Source organism: Filicampus tigris, chromosome 6 (genome assembly GCF_054856515.1).
Source record: "Filicampus tigris isolate MCC_2025a chromosome 6, RoL_Ftig_1.0, whole genome shotgun sequence".
Lineage (NCBI taxonomy): Eukaryota > Metazoa > Chordata > Actinopteri > Syngnathiformes > Syngnathidae > Filicampus > Filicampus tigris.
The window spans coordinates 23,733,613-23,755,812 of NC_141222.1; the positions used below are offsets into that span (position 1 = coordinate 23,733,613).

Sequence of the window (22,200 nt, forward strand, 5' to 3'; positions counted from 1 at the left end):
GGACAAAAAAAGTGGGGCGGGTTCCTACGTAAATCAAAATTGTGTGCGAGTCAGATTAAGTCACAAAGAGTTGACGATCTCAAGGAAAGAAACCTTATCGAGTGCTGTCCAGTGAAAAGGCAAATGGGAATCAAACCGGTGTCAATTGTATATAGAGTTTTATGTTAATTTATTGATTAATACTTGTGTATTGTGGCCTTTTTATTGTTTATTGTTTTTGTAAAGTGCTTTGTTACAGCTGTAGCTGTTATGAAATGCGCTATGTAAATAAAATTGTATTGTATTAAATCAGCAGGGAAATTCAGTGGCTACATCATGAGAAAACAAAAAAATGACTAATCTGTAGCCCCAAAATTCCTGATTAATTTTGATGGACATTATCAGGGCTGTTTGTAATATTGCTGATTTTTTTTTGTCATTGCGACAGCTTCTCCAACCATAAAAGTGCCTTCGTAATGGCAATTTGTCATGCAGCTCTTGTACTGGATCTCATTATGTTATGCAAGTGAGCCGAAATACAGGTATAGACGCAGCCTTTACCCTTGAGGAAACAAACACAAACTGTCACAGGGAAAACACATTTCCAATGCAAAATGACGTTTCCAAACACTTGTCACTTCTCACACTCTAAAAACAGTTGGGTTAAAAATAACACAATTTGGGGTCAAAAATGGACCGATCCACTAATTGGGTCAATTCGACCCACTTTCTTGCATTGTTTTGTACAAAACAACCCAATTTTTGAGGTTGTTTTGTGCAAAACTACCAATTTTTGGGGGGTTGTTTTCTGCAAAAACAACTCAGAAACTTGGTTTAGGGTTAGGGTTTATTGACCCAACTAGTGGATCGGTCCATTTTTGACAAAGAATTGGTTTATTTTTAAACCCAACTGTTTTTAGAGTGCAGCGTTAAAGCGGAAGTCAACGCAATCATTATTTTTTCAAGAAAATGTTCTATGCAAGCCCACCAGTTGAAACAAGCCCACTAGTTGAAACAAGGCATTCTGATAAATATTCCATTTCTTGCTCATTCTTTCCATAATAATGCGTACGGGCTGGAAATTGTCAACAAAACTTCCAGTAATGCGCCTCTCATCACTTTTGGCGCGCCTCCAGCCAATGCGGGACAGGGAGGAGGTGCCAGAGTGAGGGAGGAGAGTCTGTGAGGAGGAGAGGCTCAGTACTGTGCACTGTCGTTAATAGCCAGCGTATCCATCAAAGAGAGCTCTTCCGTATGTACGCATGACATTAGAGTAGATCCGTTCTTGCCACGTTGGATCCAGTCGGGAGTTCGATTGTGACTGTGCAGGATGTCATGAGGCACATGGAATAGAGAGCCAAGATGGAAAACTTCAGCATGTCATGCCTGTGGATTGTTTTTGCATCTCATTTGATTTCCCTCCCACAGACAGGTAGGGAACGCACGTGCCGCTAAAAAAAACGCCTTATTTACCGTTGACTTACTTTTTAAGAGTATTACAATTAAACACCGTGAATATACGAAGCACTTTTTGCTGCTGTAAAATCTTGTTAGGGGATTGAATATTCGGAGATAAAATGGACCTGATGGATATTTAAGATCAAATGATCAGAATGGAACATAATGTCGATGGCCAAATGATAAATACCGTACATTTGGATTAAACCGTACACCTTATAGATGCCCATTTTCCTGCATATACCTGAAATGTGCCATTAAAATTGAGCTATTATTTCTGGAGGAATTAAGAAAAAGTGAAAAAAAAAAATAGCTCTGCACCTTCATCTGGAGCCTCACCAAAAATAAACCAAATTTATAAGGTTGTTCTTGGTCCCATATTGACCCCCTCCAAAAATTACGTCGTGGAAATCAACTAAGTAGCTTTTAAGAACTCCTGCAAGCTGACAAGAAAAAAATGTGAGCGAAAATAAAAATCGGTAAATCGTGCATTTAATGTGCCACTCGTTATTTCCAGGCCTTTATGGGCCGCATAAAATGGTGCGTAACCTGGTGCGTGGATCTTGAGTTGGACCATATGTGGTAAAAATAGAAGTAGAAAATGACAATATGGATTTACGAAACAAAACATCACCACAGCACGTACGCTTGCATTTGTGGGCACGTTTTTTTTTTTTTTTTTTAATTGCTTTTGAGCCGGTGTAGGAACACTGTCAATGTAACGTAGTCAGTCGTTGGTTTGGCTCTTCCACATTCATGTAAATGTTTGGGATCCTCCAGGAAACATTAAACACAGTTTCCGGGAACCTGCTGGAGTTTAACGGTGCAGTTTAACTCAACCTGGGAGCTCAGGTTTACAGATCGTATCAGTCCCCATTTGCATAACCACCATGGAGGAAAAGAAAAAAGAATGTGGGTGAGGAGGGCTTGGGTGGGGTTGCGTCTTCCTCACCGCCAGGCAACAGGTGTGTGTTTGTTGTCAGTTACAAACCAATCAATTATTCATCAAAACCGAAATGCACTGAGCACGGCAAACAAAGATCCCAACCGCACGGGACGTCTCTGAACGCAAACAAAGCCACAGTGTCATCGTCCCGTAACTTTTGACTGCTCTAAAAAGGCCAAACATTTGCTTTTCACCAGAAAGAAAAGTGCATGTTGACATTTCTGAGAGTTGCCGGTTTGCGTCCTCGGGAGCTTGGTTTGATTCGTCCCGAAGGCACAACAGTCACATGAAGATCGTGTTCTTGAAAAGGTGCTCAACATGCAGGGGAGAGACAGAAAAAAAATCTCTCTGGCGGCAAACTAAGATGGAAATGTTCGATGCATATATTTCTCTTAGAGGCCCGAGGTCATGATTACTCAGCTGAAGACAGCGCATACTTATTGATTATTCCATTGAGCAAGGTTGGTTAGATAGCACTATATCTTCCGTGGCTGTGTGCCAATCAAAACATGCTATTTAATCATCACATTAAGACCTGTCTTTATATTCTGCTTTGTTCTCTTGGGCCCTTTGTTCATTTTAGCAACATGTTAGCATTTACTTAGGCTACATACCAAGAAAAACTACAGCTTCCCATTTTTGCTTCCCATTTCTTTATCCAATTCCAACATAAGACATCACACAGACAACATCACAGAACTGCTCAGTTTGTTTTTCCTGATCATGTCACATGGCTCCTTGTTGCTGGGCAAATTAAAAGCTCCACATACTAAGCTCCTTCCTGGGCAACTCGGAGCAGGAGAACACAGCAGAGAAAAGACAGGGAGGGGTGGCATGAGCACAAAATCAGATAAAGTATTTCCCCCCCCCCCACAAACAGATAATTTTGGCACCACTTATGCACGTCACTGCTTAAGGCGGAAGTCAACCCAAACCTAATTTTTTTCAAGAATATGTTCCCAGCAGGCCCACTAGTTGAAACACGGCATTCTGATTAATATTGCGTTTGCGGAATATGAGTTAAGCAGCAAAATCCATCCATTTCTAGCCATTTTAGGGGGCGGCCATTTTGTCACGTTTTGTCGACTAAAAATGACATCTCAACTGCTCAGGGCTCAGGTAACGACCAATCCCGACTCAGCTTCAGAAAACAGGTCAGCCGTGATTGGTCGTTACCTGAGCAGTTGTGATGTCATTTTCAGTCGACAGAAGTGACAAAATGGCCGCCCCAGAGATGGCTAAAAACAGGTGGATTAACTCTTATTCCACAAACGCAATATTTATCAGAATGCCTTGTTTCAACTAGTGGGCCTGCATAGAACATATTCTTGAAAAACAATGCTTGGTTTGACTCCCTCTTTAATACATGTGTCTTACTTCCTTTTTGTATTAAGTTTGTCATGAATTTATTGCAGCGTTTGTCGTCAAGATATTGCATCTCTTGCACAAATCATCATGACAACAATGCATCCATTTTCTAAAACACTTACAGTATCTGGTTTAGGGTCCTGGCAGGGACCGAAGCTGCTAATCTCATCTGATTTAGGGCCAAAGGCAGACTACACCCTGGACTAAAAGATAGTCAGTTACAGGAGGACTGTGAGTGACGCATTGAATGGGAATTAATCACATATCAGCTGTATGAAAGACAGTTATGGGAACCACTAAGCTAAAGCAATGACAAAATAAATCCAGATAGCCTCGGTGTCCTATATTGACGAAAGAATTAAGAGTGAGTGAGAGATCTTCAGGTGTGCTGCAGGACATTTTCCAATTTTAATTCAAATTACTATTTATTTACTACAACGAATTTGTATAATTATTTGTCCACCTATCTATGCCAGAGATGTATAGTGACAAGCAAAACAATTGAATGCTCTTCCGCAGGTTGGCAGAAGACACAATGTATGTAACTACCTGTTGCCATTCAAACAACAGAATTTGTCATGGCTTCCTGAATTTATATCAGGATTATTCTCAACAGGTCCAGATTTCATATAAAATACAAAATGTGAGTAAATTGAGACAAGGTCATCATTATTTCAGTCTTCATACTTTTCGGGCGTTTTTGTTTGGTGGTGTACTCAGAAAAAGTTCACACAAATGTTTGGTGCCCAGGTGAAATTTTAGGACACACTTAAAACGCACTATAATCTTTTGCAGGTAAACTTAATGTGACTTTCTTGTAATGTTTTAAATCGCATCCAACAGTTCGTTTGACTCATTTTTGCACAATTTGCTGTTGCTGAACAACAAAATTCACAACACGTGATCCACCAATATGTTTCCAAGGACGTCCATTTCTTTGCCTTTCTGTGACTTTTCCAGTCCCTATGCATCTCTGAATCTTCTGATTACATTTGAAAATAAATAAATAATGTAATTCAATTTTGTAGAAAGTCCTCCCGGGAAAGCGACAGCTCTTATAGCTCCAAGGGTGGGCCTAACTCCGTACTTTTTTTCCCATTTTTACTCGGGATGTAACGATGAATCGAAAATCGATTCAAAATCGATTCGCCCCGAAATCGATTAATCGATTCGATTAATCGAAAATCGAGTTGATTAAATCCATCTGGAGAATGATGTCTTTTTCATTGCAGATGCATAGCACATTTTGAATGTGTGGATCAAATTATGCTTTTGCGCCAACCATCATTGCGTATTGCGTTTGTGGATGGCTGCAGAAGCACACTTGTGCACTAGAGAACAAGCATGGAAGCAATTTTTTTAAAAATCGAATCGAATCGAAAATCGGGAACTAAAAAAATCGAATCGAATCGGGGCTTGAGTGAACATCCCTAATTTTTACATCTTGCAGGTGTAACGGCCAGGTGTCCCAAAACTGGTGTCCATGTAACGCCTCCTCCTTTGTCTTTTATTCCAGGGTGGTGCAAGCCCATCATCTCCCCCAGTGGGCCTCATATCGTTGTTCCCAAGCGGGGGAAACTGGAGCTCTATTGCTATGACAATGCCAGCACATCTGGCGCCACATCCAGGTTGAGGTGGCAGAGGGAGAACGCTCGCAGACTGGAGGGGGAGGCGGAGGAGGGCGGTGTGGCGGTTGTCAAGGTTCCCGCAGCGCAAGCCTACCACATGGGCCGCTACGTGTGCGTCAATAACAATACACTGGAGAGCTCGTCCATCTACGTATATGTGAAAGGTGGGTGTTGGGTTGTTGCTGTCATCGTGGGATTGCTACTCGGGTTGATGCGGCCGTCGAATGGTTTGGCGCTATCCACATGAAATGAATTTGACTTGCGTTCACGTTTTACAGATCCAGTCAGTGCTTTCCAGCGCACCATGGTTAACGTCATTCTGGTGCGCGCCGGCGAGAACTGCACCATTCCCTGCCTCGTGACCAACCCGGACGTCGCGCTGCTGGCTTTGCGGACGTGTGACGGGCGACCTTTGCCCTCCGCCATGAGTTACTGGACCCATCACGAGCAAGGCGTCATCATCGGCAACGCAAGCAAGGAGTTTGAAGGCTGCTACGTGTGCGTGGGACAGCTCGGAGATGATCAAGTGACATCGAGTCAATACACCGTGGACGTTCGGCTAGGTAAACATTGCCCAAGTTTCTAATGTCGTCTAATGGTTTTCTCATCTGTCCTTAGAATATGTCAACATGGTTGTACTAGATTTGTCATTTGGGTGCTAATGAACTCCAGCTTCCACCTACATTCCATGTTAGGTTAACTAAAGCCTCTTGATTGTCCATCGGCGTGAATGTGGGTGAGAATGGTTGTTATGTCCTTGCGATTGGATGATGACAAGTCCAGGGTTTATCTCAGCCAAATTCAGAAGGAACATGCTCCAAATCCCCTGCGACCCGAATGAGGACAAACGTGAAGGGATGTCTTATATAGCACGCTTTTTAACAATAATATATGTGAAGTGTAAAAAGACATTAAGCACGGAAAAATACCTTTTTTAGAATTTTTTTTTTTTTGGTTGTGCTGGTAACAAATGTGTAGATATCAGGGGCGCAGCCAGCAAGAAATTTAACAATGGGGTCGGCAGGGTGACGCAAACACCTCAGCGAGGGACGGTGGATTAACTCTTATTCCACAAACGAAATATTTATCAGAATGCCTTGTTTCAAATAGTGGGCTTGCATAGAACATATTCCTGAAAAAAATATTTTGGGGTTGACTTCCCATTTAACCTTGATCAGAAATAAAAGTGAAGGGCTCGACCATTATTGACAGACTACAAATTACTCACGGGATACCAGAATAGCATCTAAAACATACTTCTAAAAGCGGAAGTCAACCCAAACATATTTTTTTCAAGAATATGTTCCCAGCTGGCCCATTAGTTGAAACACGGCATTCTGATTAATTTTGCGTTTGTGGAATATAAGTTAAGCAGCAAAATTCACTCGTTTTTAGCCATCTCCGGGGGCGGCCATTTTGTCTTCTGTCAACTGAAAACGACATCACAACTGCTCACAACAACCAATCACGGCTGACCTGTTTTCTGAGTCTGAGCCATGATTGATCATTATGAGCAGTTTTGATGTCATTTTCAGTCAACAGAAGACAAAATGGCCGCCCCCAGAGATAACTAAAAATGAGTGGATTAACACTTAATCCGAAAATGCAATATTTATCAGAATTCCGTTTCAACTAGTGGGCTTGCATAGAACATATTCTTGAAAAAAAATGTTTGCGTTGACTTCCCTCTTTAAGTATACCTTTACTAAATGTAGCTGTCAAACGAAGGGCTGACCTTCATGTTTGTATTTATCCCTGCACAGCTTCGCAATGTCCAAACAAAGACATGCTGGGCAGAGTTATTGGTCTCCTTGTTGAGTGATGGAGAGAGGGAGTGAAACGCAGCTGTGGTGAAGGACACAGAGATTAACAGAACGCCATGCTGAACAAAGCTTTGTAACAGTGCATGACAGTGGCATTTGGGCTAGATAGAGTTACGACAACCTTTGTCAAACACAACCGCCGGTGACGTCAGTCACATTTATTGAAAGCAGTAAATCAGGTAGTTTCTGTCTGTCTAAGGCAATGAATATGCAAATATTAATGTGTATGCATGCGTGTGCATGTGTGTTCATTTCTTTCCAACGAAACAAACAGCAAAGACACTCTTGAGGCTCTTTTAGTTAATTGCAAAATTCTCTTCATCGGTATTCAGACAAGGTATGTTTATGAATCCAGCCAACCCATTAATTGTACATGCCTAAAAAGAAAGGTCCAAGGAATTCCAATGACTTTTGTTAAAGCGGAAGTCAACCCAAACATTTTTTTTTTTAAGATATGTTCTATGCTGGCTCACTAGTTGAAACACAGCATTGTGATTAGTATTGTGTTTTTGGAATATGAGTTAATCCAACCATTTTTAGCCATCTCCGGGGGCGGCCATTTTGTCACTTCTGTTGACTGAAAATGACATCACAACTGCTCAGGGATCAGATAACGACCAATCATTGCTCAGCTTCGGGAAACAGCCGTGATTGGTCGTTATCTGAGCCCTGAGGGTGTGTGATGTCATTTTCAGTGGACAGAAGTGACAAAATGGCCGCCCCCTGAGATGGCGAAAAACGGGTGGCTTTTGCTGCTTAACTCATATTTCATATTAATCATATTGCCTTGTTTCAACTAGTGGGCCTGCATAGAACATAGTCTTGAAAAAATTATGTTTGGGTTGACTTCCTTCTTGAATGCCTTTCTAATGTTATTATGTCTTTTTGCACTTCTTTATGCAGTTCCGGAGGTGCTTCCAGTCATCACATTGTCCCAAAGGGACAAGGTTATCTTGCGGAAAGGAGAGAAGTTTGAGCTTACTTGTAGCTCCTCCAATGTCAACCCGGACTTTAATGTCAAGTGGGACTATCCATCAACAGCGGTGAGTTGTGAGTCTTCGCGACTCAGATTCGGAAAACAGCTCAGCCGCGATTGGTCGCTGTGAGCAGTTGTGATGTCATTTTCAGTCGACAGAAGACAAAATGGCCGCCCCTCCTGAGATTTTGCTGCTTAATTTATATTCCGCAAACGCATAATTATCGGCATCAGAATGCCGTGTTTCAACTAGTGGCCCTGCTGGGAACATCTTGAAAAAAATATGTTTGGGTTGACTTCCGCTTTAAATTGTGACGGAAGTACGATCACACTATTTGTTATACAGCATAGCCCGAAATTTGATTGGACAAACCCCCAAAACCACAAAGCATCTCTTTGCTACGTCCCTTCGTTCCATATTCATGTCCCCGCAACCGGGAAAAATGCTTTGAGTTTTTCAAATGGACTCGAGGCATTATTCAGTGTCAAGAGTGATTCAATTTTGATGATAAAAGGTCACATCCATTACATTCTCGTGTAATGTGACAAGTCAGGAACGCCCAAAGGGAATTTCATTCAATCAGGCACCAAGACTTCAACAAACTCAATGGATTCCGACCCAAAGGTCAATTTCCATCAAAGTTCTATAAAAGTTTTTTTTCTCCATATTTGGTAATACAATTTGAGGGAGATGAACAACCTTGACAAGAGACGAACCGATGTGTGGTCTGTAGCACTCGTTCTCAGGTTTCCAGTGGTAACATTTGTATTACGTTAAATGTGAGTGGATGACCAAACAACACTTAACTTTGTCGTCGTTTGCTGCCCGCAGCATCCAAATGAAGCCCACACCTCACACATCCTGTCCGGCTCTCGAGGTTATCAACGGGCCTCCCGGCTCTCGATAGGGTCTGTAAAGCGAACAGACTCGGGGACGTACCGCTGCTCGGCCCACAACGAGAGAGGCGGAAGCTCCACAGCGCTGCACCTGGATGTCTGCGGTAAGAATTAAAGCGGGAGTCAACGCAAACATATTTTTTTTCAAGAATATTTTCTATGCACGCCCACTACTTGAAACAAGGCATTCTGATAAATATTGCGTTTGCGGAATAAGAGTTAATCCACCCGTTCCTAGCCATCTCCGAGGACGGCCATTTTGTCACTTCTGTCGACTGAAAATGACATCACAGTTGCTCAGGGCTCAGCTAACGAGCAATCATGGCTCAGCTTCAGAAAACAGGTGAGCTGTAATTGGGCGTTACCCGAGCCCTGAGCAGTTGTGATGTCATTGTCAGTCGACAGAAGTGACAAAATGGCCGTCCGCAGAGATGGCTAAAAATGGGTGGATTCTGCTGCTTTAAAGCACATACACAGTACAGTGGGTCTACTGAGACGGCATGACATCATTGTATCTAGTTATGGAATATGCAGTAAAACCATGATTGATACAATACAACATATCCAGTACTATACTGTACGCCGGTATGGAACCATTAAACCACTCTGAAGCAATTTGCCCTCTTCAGTAACCCTATAGAAAGGTCAATCTCACAGTGCTAAAGAAGCCGTTAAAACATCCATCCAAATGATGTCATCCACTTGATCGTTCCTGAACTGTGCACCAGCCAACACTTCTTCTCCGCGGATTCGATGCTGTACATGTAGACTGTAGACTTCTTACCTAGAAAAACTAAACTAAACCTAATGCCTTAAAGGTTCTCCTTCATTTGCATGCTATGCAAATCAAGGCCCTAAAGGAATTTCCAACGCCACACTTCAATGCTCCTTAAGGTGCACCCATAACAACCTCTGAGTCTGTGGACAGGTTAGGACACGACTTGTTGACAAGACCATGGCAATCAAATAAAATGACAGAACAAACACTAAAAAACGGTCTCCCAATACAGCAGGAGCAGTTTTTCTGGGACACCATGACCTTTTTGTTTTCATGTGTCCTGTCGCATTCAATGGGCTGTGTTTTTCAGTTTCCCGTCGTCCTTTTTTGAATCCGAAAAACGACAATGCCAAACCTTAAGCGTTTAGAGCCTAGTGGCCAGTCCTGTTAAGTGACAAATTGGCAGATAGTAAGCACTTCAAGGCAAAGTTAAAGCATTTATCTTAGCGCAGCACAAAATCCTTACGGAATCAATAACTGTGTTCGCTTGTAAGAAACAAGCCATGCGTTTTTTTTTTTTTTTTTTTTTTGCTTGATCGTTTTACTGTAAATCCATTGAGCCATGGTAGGCTACTGATATTTAAAAACAAAAAGGGCAAACGAATCATTTTGAAGCACTAAAGCTACGGACACCATATGTGTCTCTCAGCATTCACACGACAAACCAGATATCCAGGCCTTGTTGCTAAATGACCAATTCTGTGTGTATACTGTATATATTGTACAGACAGGGGTTTCATTGCCATGTTAAGCCGCCCAAGTCCCATCCAGGCTGGCGTCCGTGAGGGGGAGAGCCTGAATCTCAGGGTTGATTTCGAGGCCTATCCGTCACCCGGCATTCTGTCTTGGTCTTACAACGACAAACAGCTGCTCAACACCACGGAGCACGTTATTACTATTCACCAACGCAAATACAGGTACCATTTTGGACCATGTAGTCAGATTCCAGAGTAGAAAGCACCCACCCATCATAAATTTCATGTGACTTTACATTTAGGTTCATTAGTGAGCTGAAATTGGTGAGGGTTCTTGGCTCGGAGGGCGGCGTCTATAAATTCTCAGCCAGCCATGAAGACGCATCCGTCGATCATCTATTTCACGTATATGTTTACAGTAAGTTAATTCTCCTACATCAACACAGTTCCTAAGGGTTTGAGCATCCGATTATGATGTCTACTCACTCTGCAAGGCAAGCCGGTCATCATCGCCCAGGAAGGGCCAGTCGATGGTCAGGTGCGATGCGTCGCCGCCGGTCACCCAGTTCCAAAAATCACCTGGTACATCTGTGACATTCCCCACACAAGGTATAACATCGCTTGCATCCACTATTAACTAACCACACCAACATTTTCTGTATGTTCCATATAAATTAAGTGTGTCATATTCTGCCACAATTAACAGTCGTAGCCTACGTCTTAATGTTCTTCTTCATCAATGTTATCCCCCTGAAAATGTAACATAAATGAAATTTGGTGAGGTTCAAACCAATTGTTTCTTAAAATTAATCATATCATGCCAAAAGCTAATGACGTTGTTATGGCTAACACAACGCTAACCAATTAGAGCGAACGAAGGCTAGCTAAGTTGTTTTATTTACTCATGCTAACAATGTTAGTGCGGTACCCAGTAGCTTAGTTCCATAAAACTAACTTATTGGTTCAGTTTTTTGAAGTAGGCTACTTTAGGTCCATGAAGTTAAACAGGTAGTTTTGAACCCTAAACTAAAACTAACCAAGTAATGCCTTTTGGCCACGGCTAACCACATATTTTTGTTTCAAGCTAACCGAGTTTAGTAGGCCACCCTTCAGTAACTAGTTCAATAATTTAACAATAGCATCCATACTGCTAACTGCCAAAGTAATTGCCTTTTCACAAAGGGTCTGAAAAGGTCTGGTACTAAATGAGTTGTTAAAATGTCTTCATTATTCTTTTTTTTTTTTTTTTTGGTAATTCATCTCATTAGATAATTCATTTAGTTGTACACTTTTACATATACAGTAGAGACTTATATACCTAAATAAATAATTGTTTAATTAAAAGCTCAATTACCGTATAAATAATACAAATGACAATCAAATATTGTTTTATTATTAAAATAAACGATTTAAAAATCACATTTTAACTTTTATTTTCGTCGACTAGTGACCAGGCTTGTTTGTCCATTAAAAAAAAAAAAAGGGAACACAAAAATATAAATGATCAAGTAAAATAAGTGGTTCGGTGAGGTTAGGTTAGGAAAAGTAGGTTAAGTAGAGAGGTTTACTGATCCCATAGCAAAATTCTGAATTAAAATTGAAAATGACTACATTGCAAGTCCCACCGTGACCTGTCAATTGCACAAACGATAATGATTTGCCAAAAGGGGAACAATATTACAGGAATGATTTTCCACATCTCCTCTCCTCAGGTGCTCACACCTACCCAATGCCACCCAATGGGATACTGCAGATGTCGCCATGGTGACAGAGTCCACCTTTAGCAGGAGTGAGGTGGAGAGCCGACTGAACATCAGCAAGGAAAACGGCAACTATCATACACTGGAGTGTGTGGCCTCCACAGAGCGGGAGGAAGCTTATACGCTCTTCTCTATCAGCGGTACCACATCATTAATATCTGAAACACACACACACACACACACACACACACACACACACACTTGTGGCTGCGTGGCCGTTATCTCATAAACCCCACCGCAAGGATCCACACAAACAAACTCTTTGACCCCCGCGTGTGTGTGCAGGCCAGGTGTGTGGTTACTGACTCCAGATTGAAGGAGATTAGCATATGCTGACGACGCAGGCTGGGATTAGATGGTGTCGGTGCACTAATCCAAGACACACAAACAAACGCCACTGCTGCAGCTGCCTGTCTTAATCCTGAGGCCGGGGTTGTCTGAGGCCCTGTGTTGTGTGTAAAGATGTGTGTGTAACTCCTGATCGCGACTTTTGTTCCTCCAACAGAGCGACTCGTCCCGCATAAACTGTTCACCCCGCTTCTAACTGGCATGGTGGCCACTGGCGCTTTCCTCTGCCTCATCCTGGTGGTGCTGCTCTATAAGTACATGCAGGTAAGAGAGCAAATTCACCCCAAAACGCCACATCACGACGCCATATTTGAATGGTTTTGATCAGCTGTGTTGCATCACTAAATATAAGATGCCTTTAAAATGACTTGTAAAGGAACTGCACTCATCCCTTGGTGAGTAATGACTCCCTTTTTATGTGATTAATGTCAGCAGATAGCCTTTTTCATCTTTTTTTCTTTTTTTTTGTCTGAACATTCTGAATGTGTTTAAATGAAGTTGAAATGACTCAGTCAACCATTAGAGAGATTCAGTTGACGCCCGTCTGGAACAGCGTGACATCTTGCTCTTATTCCAGCGCAGTGACTCAGGCCTCCAAGATCATTGGCTTACATCAGCATGTAAAGTACATAGAGAGCAAATTATTGTACATGGTGAGGATGGAGTAGTGATACGTGGAGACCAAACAAACCTACAATTCGCTACAACATTAGGTACAATATAATGAAATCCAACACGAGATTTGTATTAAAAACAAAAAATTATAATATTAATAATCTGATTTTCCGATAACTGCTGGGGTGATTTAGACTTAAAGCATGTAGGACAGTAGCAACGTGATGTCAACTAATCAAAAAAAAGTTATGACCATAATGAAAAAGTTGTAATTAAATATAATGAAATGGTGGTATATTATAGAAAAATTATCATTACTGTAATAACATTACTAAAGTAAGAACAAGTTATGTAATGTAGTCAAATGATATATTTTTAAGTGTTTGCCCTTAAAAAAATGCTAAAATAAAATGCTTCATAGGGCTGCTCGATTATGAAAAAAATATTAATCATGATTATTTTGGTAATAGTTGGAATCACGATTATTCAAACGATCATTTATTTAGGGGTAAAACATGACAATTTTTAAACAAAAAATAAGAGGACAAATATATTTCTTTGAAACACTCAGTACTATAAGCTACTTTTGGACCAAACAAAATCAAATTAGCTATAAAACAAAAAAGGTGCAAATGTATAAATTCAAGTATGATTGCCTTGTGTAAACAGTGCATTGGATATAAATGCATATTGATAATCGTTTTTTTAAGATTATGCCAATTTTGTAATCATGGAGTGTAATAATCGTAATTGTAATTGAATGTCGATTAATGTCACAGCCCTAATCCTTCAAAACATTCACAAAAGAATTATCGATTCAACAAACAAATGAAAATGACAAATATACCTCCTTTGCAAATGTATTAAGGTCTCCCTCATATTGTTTAATGAAGTATCCAAAATATGCAAAACAGTTCTCAGTATGATGCAGTCACTGCAAACTACCACGAAAATAATAATGACATTGTTTATAACAAGGACTCACTGAGAGTATCAATCAAAATAAGCAATGTCGTCTTTATAAAGAGATTTCGCAAGTAACCTTAAGTCTGTTTTGTTGATATTAATCCACATCTCTTCCTCAACAGAAGCCTAAATTCCAAATCCAGTGGAAAGTCATCGAGAGCATCCATGGCAACAACTACATTTACTTTGACCCCACCCAGCTTCCCTACGACTGTAAATGGGAGTTTCCTCGGCAGAAGCTACGCTTTGGTAAGACGATTGACGTGCGTTTATGCTTTTTCGAAGCATGCCGGTTGTGTAAAAGCTGGACGGTGTTAACAGTTAACCCGTGCGAACACACAGGTAAAACTCTGGGTTCTGGAGCTTTTGGAAAAGTGGTGCGGGCCACGGCGTACGGCCTGTGCTCAGCGGACACGGTCACGACCGTCGCCGTCAAGATGCTCAAACGTAAGTGACTTTTTTTTCGGTTTTTCCTTTTTTTTTTTTTTTTTTTTTTTTTTTTTTTTACCTCGACCCGCTGCAACATGTGACGTGCAAGGTGAAGAGGCCTCAATGATGTCATCGCAGCCAACGCTCACGCCACGGAGAAGGAGGCGCTGATGTCGGAGCTGAAGGTCCTCAGTTACCTCGGCAACCACGTGAACATCGTCAACCTGCTGGGAGCCTGCACGGTCGGAGGTGAGCGAAGCCTCACAACGAGAGAGAAGAGTTGAATCAAGTTGGATCCTTTAATCGTCTTACTTATTGATTTCTTTATGGTTGTCTGAGGCGGCGTAAAAAGCACTGACTTGCCGCAATGTAAGACAGCTATTATGCTTTTGATAGAAATCAGATATTGCTACAGTCAACTCAATGGCAGCCAGCCCTGAGAAGAATCTGATTGAGTGCAGTAAAGGAGCATTACCTCGCTGTCTGGGCCTTGGAATTGACCACTCTGCAACATCTTGATGGATACCAAATAAGCTGAAAGACACTCGGCATGAAAAGTCCTCATTTAAAGCTATTGAATACCGACTAGACTAAAAATATCGGTGTTTTGTCACACGGCTTTCATGTGATCCCGCTTTTGTCCGTGCAAACGCCGATCGAGTCGACTGATGCGGTATTGAAGTACTTATCGTCGCAAACAGCATCTCCGTGTTTGAGTTGCGTTGGCAGTCAAATTGATTTTGTGAAATCTCTGCACTCTTCCAGGTCCAATTTTAGTGATCACCGAATACTGTTGCTATGGAGACCTCCTCAACTTCCTGCGCAGGAAAAGAGAATCCTTCCTAAATTCCCAAACGGGCGACGGTTACTATCGCAACGTCTCCAAGCAAACAGAGCCTGCGAGGTCATCTTGCCCTCACTGTCAAAATACAGTTGGTAACATACGTGTCATATTTGCACAGATGCTTCTTAACGTATCATGTGTGTGCAGCAGAGAAGTGACCGGTACAGAATATATGCCCATGCGGTCCTCGGATAAAGAAAGGTCCTCACAGTCGGGTAAACCTTTTCCCATCATGCATTGCAGTAATGACGGGATACCGTGACTTGCTTATAAGTCATATAATGTCCGTTTTCTTTTAGAAGACGCAGACGAGCTTTCTTTGAGTGCAGAAGATCTTTTGAGCTTCTCCTACCAGGCGGCCAAAGGGATGGAGTACATCACATCGAAGAATGTAAGTCTGCTAGTGCACATCACTAACGATTTAATCACTGGCCACAATAGTAGGTATACTTACACAAGCTAATGATCCATTCACTACCAGAGCCAGTTCCAAAGTCAATATACACACGCCCGTGTTTGTCTTGTGTTCGCGCAGTGCATCCACAGGGACCTGGCAGCCAGAAATGTTCTACTGACTCACGGCAGGGTGGCCAAGATCTGTGACTTTGGCTTGGCACGGGACATCACCACCGATTCCAGCTACGTGCTCCGCGGCAATGTGAGTTCAGCACTGCATACTCTTAATCCTTCCTTCCCGTACCATGGGATGCGTGGTCGTTAGGGATGTAACGATTCACTCAAGCCCCGATTTTCGATTCTCAGTTCCTGATTTTTGATTCGATTCGATTTTGAAAAAAAATGACTACCATGCTTGTCTCTGTGCACTAGTGTGGTTCTGCATCCACAAACGCAATCCGCAGTGATGTTTGGCGCAAAAGCATCATTTGATCTACGAATTCAAAACGTGCTATGCATCTGCAATGAAAAAGACATCATTTTCTAGGTGGATTTAATCAACTCGATTTTCGATTAATCGATTAATCGGGAGATAATGGATTTCAAATTGATTTTCGATTCACCGTTACGTCCCTAGTGGTTGTTGATAGTTGTCTGTTTGCCGTGCCTTCAGAGAGGTTATGCGAATAGAACACGGGTCATAGTTTCAGTCCAGGGTGTACTCTTGGCCAAAGGCAGATGGAATAGACTCCAGCTAGACCGTGACCCTAATTATGTCAAGCTGTATAGTAAATGGGTGGATGATGTAGATATTGATGATATTTCCTGTTTATCCAGACTTTAGCAACCCTGTATTTCACACTAAAATGTTAATCCAATTTTGAAATGTTAATCCAATTTTTGGGATACTTGTGGTCAGACTATCCACTTCTTTCAATAATCCTTCCTCCTTTTTTTTTCTTCTTTACTTCATAAATATTCCCTACTACTATTATTTTTCTTCTTTTTGTTGAAATAAGTAAGAAAAATACAGTAGTAATATAGCCTACAATAAGCAGAAATAGTAAAATCTTAAAAAAGACGAGAAATATACAAAAGGGCATTTCTTCTTTTGTTGTGGGCTAAAGAAAAATCTGTATTGCAACGATTTATGGAAATCATTAGACTGGAAACATTTTTTAAAAAATCACTCCATATTGCAAACATAATGTGGCCTTTTGTCCATGCAGGCACGTCTTCCAGTCAAGTGGATGTCTCCTGAGAGCATTTTTGATTGTGTCTACACGTATGAGAGTGACGTGTGGTCCTACGGCATCTTGCTATGGGAAATCTTCTCATTGGGTAAACAATTTGGAGCTGTGGCTCAGTTGTAGAATGTCTGAGAAGATACTGCATTATCATTAGCCATGTGAATAGACTGACGTGTTCCCATGCCATGTAAACAATACTGTGTACACACCGAATGTGTGTGCTGCAGGTAACAGTCCATATCCCGGAATGCAAGTGGGCTCAGCATTTTATCGACTGATTCAAGAGGGCCATAGGATGAGCAAGCCTGAGTTTGCTCCCATTGAGATGTGAGTATGTGAGTGTGTATATATATATATATATATATATATATATATATATATATATATTAGTGCTGTAAAACAATTAACATTTTAACTAATTAATCGCAAATATGTTTCCGTAATTAATCGCGATTAATCGTATTTTTCAACGACAGTTTTTTACAAAGCTTGGAACCGTTATTTACTTGGCTAAAATCTTGGAATTAATGTGAAAAAATAAATAGAAAAGTATATTTCGATTCAAAGACTGTTCTAATAGCTTTTGTTGATGCTTGATTACAATTCTTTTCCTGTAAAAATACCACAGTTGAACGATACACCAAAGACGTACAACTAATATGGTATTTGAATTTGGCTGTGCAAAGTGTGCAGATTATTTTGGATTTCTCCAGTTAAGTAAAGTAAAACTACATAAAAGTCTGTCTTGGTGACAGTGACTCTCCTCTAAGTTTGGCTGCACAGTGAGCAGAGGTCAGCTGCTACAGGAAGTAAAACTGAGTTAACTAAGTTAATTTTTTTTAGTGGGTTATGAAATTTAAATTAATCTCCTTAGTTAATGCTTTAATTTTGACAGCTGTATATATATATATATATATATATATATATATATATATATATATATATATATATATATATATATATATATATATATAGATATAGATATATATAGAGAGAGAGAGAGGGAGAGAGAGAGAGAGAGAGATAATCACGCACAGACACAACCAAATTTTTGTTCTCCATTAGCAGACGTACAGTAAATATATCTAATGGGATTCTAGGATTGGTTTATATAACTCTCATAAATATGGGACTGTGTTCCCCTCCAGGTATGACATGATGCTCTCATGCTGGAATCAGGACCCTTTAAAAAGACCCTCTTTCAGAAAACTGGTTGAGAGGACTGAGCTTCTTCTGTCGGAAAATACCCGGAACGTAAGTAGAGCAAACCATGAATGATTTGGATTGTCTTGTAAAACCACATGCCTTTCCCTCATGATGCTTTGTTCATTATATTTCAACTTATTCAGAATGTTGGGATGTTTAACGTGAGTGTTTTATTGTTGGTGTGCTGGGTGGTATCCAAAGAAATTGAAGCTTATATGGCTTTTATTTCTCAGGTTTACCTGAGGCTGAGCAATTCTGCAGGTCCCTCGGACCATCAGAAGGCTCCATCACGGAGGCTGAGCTCCGTGTGCAGCACCACGGCCCCCAACCAGCCTTTACTGCAGAGTACCGCAGATGTCTTCATGGACTATGTCTGAAACACTCCTCACAAGAAGAAAATCAAAACAAAAAGGTTACACGTTACATTTGAACTGGAGTAGTCATCAGATGCATGTACGCAGAGAGTCCTGCAAAAACACATTCCACAAACATGGCCGACACGCTGTGCTGAAACTATTATATTTTGCCACGGAAATTCTAGATTTTGCCATCATTTCTAAAGATGTTTCATATAGGTTTCATGAATAAAATATTTTTTGTTTTATACTAGTAACAGTACTTTTGTACTGAATCCTACTAAATTCTTTTAGGAATGCCCTGCATGCACGCACATACCCACAGTATTTAAATCATAGGTGTCAAACTCAAGGCAGATCAAGCCAACATCTCTTAATGTGGCCCACTAAAGCAAATAGTTTGTCTACTTCATGTTTCATGATGAATAGATGTTTGCGTAATTTTGGCAGATAATCTGTACAGAATTTTGAATTTTCCTCACTATTAACAGACATTACAAATATTTCTTATTACCAATCCCTTCTTAACGTTGTGAACAGTTGTATACTTAAAAATACGAGCACCAATTTTCACAATTCAACTTTTACTCTCAAATTCAATTTGTTGTTAACAATCAATTTCCAGAGCAATGATGAAATAATATGTCTGACATACATTTATACATACATTTAATCATACATTTATATGGTTTTCAGACTCATAAGGGCCCTCTTAGGGAAACCATAATGTGGCCCTTGACAAAAATGAGTTTGACACCTCTCAATGTTTTCACACGTATGATTTCCAAAGAGAAAAAAGCCAAATCTTACTGAAAAACAAATGTAGACCACTGGCCTTATGTACCATAAACACTGGATACAACCTACACTGCTCTCAGTAATGTCCTATTGATCTGTGCGGTACAATTTTCAATTGCACATAGACAAAAGGCCGCCTACAGCGCTAATGACCCATCGTGTCAAACAGCGCCAGGGTGCGTTGGTCAGGGAGATGCCCAGCCTGTGATCATATCTTAAGCTTTAATTTGGGAAACAATTGTTGCTGACTACATCTTTATTTCTGTCAAATAGACATGAGCCCGTTGCTTGATAGCTGTCTTAGCCTAGCATCATGACAAGAAACGCAGAAAGCGCACTTATTCTGTTCATCACTAAAAACAACTCCCTGGCTACCTTCTTCACATCCAAACCCGAGAATGCTCACATTATCTCAGTTTAATCTAAAATGTAGTTTGGTAGCTAATTTAATTTGGTATAAATAGAAATACAAAAAGCTCACCATTTTTGTCAGTGATCACTGAAGCACCTTGTTCTTTACTTTATCTTGGACCAACATTACAAAAAAAAAACTACAACAAAAAAGCTGGAGAGTTGTTTTTTGTTTCATCCTGAAAGTGTCTTGTTAGCTACCTTAGCATAGCACCGATTCTGTTTTGACCACTTTAAAGCCATCTGCCAAGCTACATTAGCTTAACAACCACACTTGTAACACAGAGAACTCTTAAGCTGTATTGGTTTCAACCGGTCACTTGGTAGCTACCTCAATTTAGCATGAAGCCTGGAAATATTCCCCCTTTAGTACCAGTGTGGCTTGTTAGCTACCTTAGCATGAAAACCGGTGATGCAGCTTAGTAGTTTAGCAAAACATGCTAAATGAATCGCTCATTGTTGTTTAAAGCCTTCAAATATCTGCTTTTTGGGGAGTGAATGTTCTGCTTGATGCACCTTTGTGGTTAATGTGCAGCGTTTCCCTACAAATCATCTGTTCATTGGGACTACAATCATCAAATTGACCTTAAATAAATCGAGCCACTATGTGCTATCTTCAGTGTGTCAAAGCGGCATGTAAGCATTAACTCCTTTTAAAGACCGCCTAAAAAAAGAGTTTAAAAAAAACAAAAAACTGTTACCAGTTCTTACATGTGAGTTGTGTATTTGACTAGTCACCAGTCTAACCGGCCAAGTGGGAGGTCCGATGTACTTTGTATGTATTTGTGGAGTAGGCCTAATCTTAGTATTCAGGACTGAGTGATTGATTGATTTGTGTATGTGTTCTTCATTTGATGTCATGTGTATGCATTGTAAATACAATAGAGATGTGCCTTTAGATTTTGACTGGCTATGTCTGATTGTCATGAAGGCACACGATCTGGTAAGAAGCCACCGCAGTTTTGATACAGTTTGTTGACTTGTAATAAAGAAAGTACCAGTGTTGGTAGAGGCAACAACGTGTCCTTTTTATGTCAGCTCAGCGAAAATGACTCTATTTAAAATTGATCTAAAAATGTGATCCTCAACCCGCATATTTGGTTGGTGTGACCAAATATGCTGTTCAGTCTTGTTTTTTTTTTTTTTTTTTAAAGAGAAAGTCATTCACATTGTTGCGCATTTGCAGCTGTGTTTATTTTTCAAATTGACCAAGAGGGGAGACGGGGGTTATAATAACAATAGCATTTTTGCTTCAAAATATTGATTATTATTACATTTGACTTTGGGATAGATAAAAGGAGCACAGGGATATACATACAGGGTACATACAGTACAAGAAAGCATAGCACCGTTTTACACAGAATACGGTTGTCTTTTGTGTACAGTATTACACTAGCATTTTAACCAATTTGTGTTGTGGGTAGGTCATGTGTGAGGAGGGGCGCCCATTGTCTTGTCTGTCAAATATTAAATATCATACACCTCAATTTGATTGGGGGTAGTAAAAAAAATAATAATATTCAGAGCTTCTTTTATAATGTTAAACCTGTCCATTATTATACTCTATTTTCTTTTCTTTTTGCAAGAAACGTACTTTGTCTTCTCATGTTTTCCTTCTTTCACATAATCACCAACATCCATTAGTCTCTTTTAAAAATAAGAAAAACACCTTTTAGGCCTACTGTACATTCTTTGGGCTGGCTTATCAGTGACACACACTCAAGAAAGGAACAAGTCGGCATTGCGCTTGAGAGTGATTACTCACATACACACACACACACACACTAAAGATAATCTACATTATTTCTACTATGTGGTGGGTGGTCAATGTTGCAAGTAGAATTTATTCACAGATCAGTTTGATGTGTTACTGTGGTAAATGTTGGGCTGTCAGTCATTTAACGACAACTCTGCAAGGTAGGTGGGGACAGGGGACTCGTGCTGCATTGTCTACAAACATCCATTTTTTTCCCACTCATCGACTTCCAAATGAAAAGGATAGGATTTGACAGTGACATGTTTAGCATGCTTGCACAAACACACATTCACTCTCTCTCCCTCTCACACACACACACACACACACAGACACACACTTATTCAAGTTGAGCAGTCCCACACACGGGCTTCCAGAACACTGAGCCCAACCGGCAAGGAAAGTTACTTGAATATTACAATTTTTTTTTTATACTGCAACGCAAGAACTGATTGGCTATCGCCAGGGGCAACCAATACTGTTCCCCCTGAGAAATACAAAGAACAACTCAGGAACAGGA

General features: G+C 40.5%; 1 protein-coding gene and 1 long non-coding RNA gene across 3 annotated transcripts; one reads left to right on the top strand and one right to left on the bottom strand.

The window, feature by feature from the left end:
- Nucleotides 1-1,190: 1,190 nt before the first annotated feature.
- kitb (KIT proto-oncogene, receptor tyrosine kinase b) lies at nt 1,191-20,935 on the top strand. 2 transcript variants are annotated; one of them, XM_086033612.1, is made up of 21 exons: nt 1,191-1,411; nt 5,268-5,543; nt 5,658-5,942; nt 8,106-8,245; nt 9,011-9,179; nt 10,581-10,770; nt 10,851-10,966; nt 11,043-11,157; nt 12,261-12,448; nt 12,814-12,920; nt 14,360-14,486; nt 14,580-14,684; nt 14,805-14,915; nt 15,432-15,570; nt 15,658-15,725; nt 15,810-15,901; nt 16,046-16,168; nt 17,136-17,247; nt 17,384-17,483; nt 18,305-18,410; nt 18,596-20,935. In XM_086033612.1, the coding sequence occupies exons 1-21, from the start codon at nt 1,342-1,344 to the stop codon at nt 18,737-18,739; spliced, it is 2,883 nt and encodes a 960-aa protein (XP_085889738.1). In that variant the 5' UTR covers nt 1,191-1,341; the 3' UTR covers nt 18,740-20,935. The 2 variants fall into 2 exon arrangements, with proteins under 2 accessions (XP_085889738.1, XP_085889739.1); XM_086033613.1 differs by having other exon boundaries at nt 15,661-15,725.
- Nucleotides 8,061-18,742, bottom strand: LOC147146350 (uncharacterized). Its single transcript, XR_015087139.1, has 5 exons — nt 18,602-18,742; nt 14,746-14,926; nt 12,275-12,466; nt 11,035-11,136; nt 8,061-9,174 (listed from the first exon to the last, which is right to left on the bottom strand). It is a non-coding gene; the product is annotated as an uncharacterized LOC147146350 (long non-coding RNA).
- Nucleotides 20,936-22,200: the final 1,265 nt, after the last annotated feature.

Bases quoted from the DNA above. Each gene is read 5' to 3' on its own strand.
- kitb (XM_086033612.1), top strand. From the start codon at position 1,342: ATGGAAAACTTCAGCATGTCATGCCTGTGGATTGTTTTTGCATCTCAT. The intron at 14,916-15,431 runs GTGAGCGAAGCC...GCACTCTTCCAG, and splicing joins GGGAGCCTGCACGGTCGGAG to GTCCAATTTTAGTGATCACC. The intron at 15,726-15,809 runs GTAAACCTTTTC...GTTTTCTTTTAG, and splicing joins AGAAAGGTCCTCACAGTCGG to AAGACGCAGACGAGCTTTCT.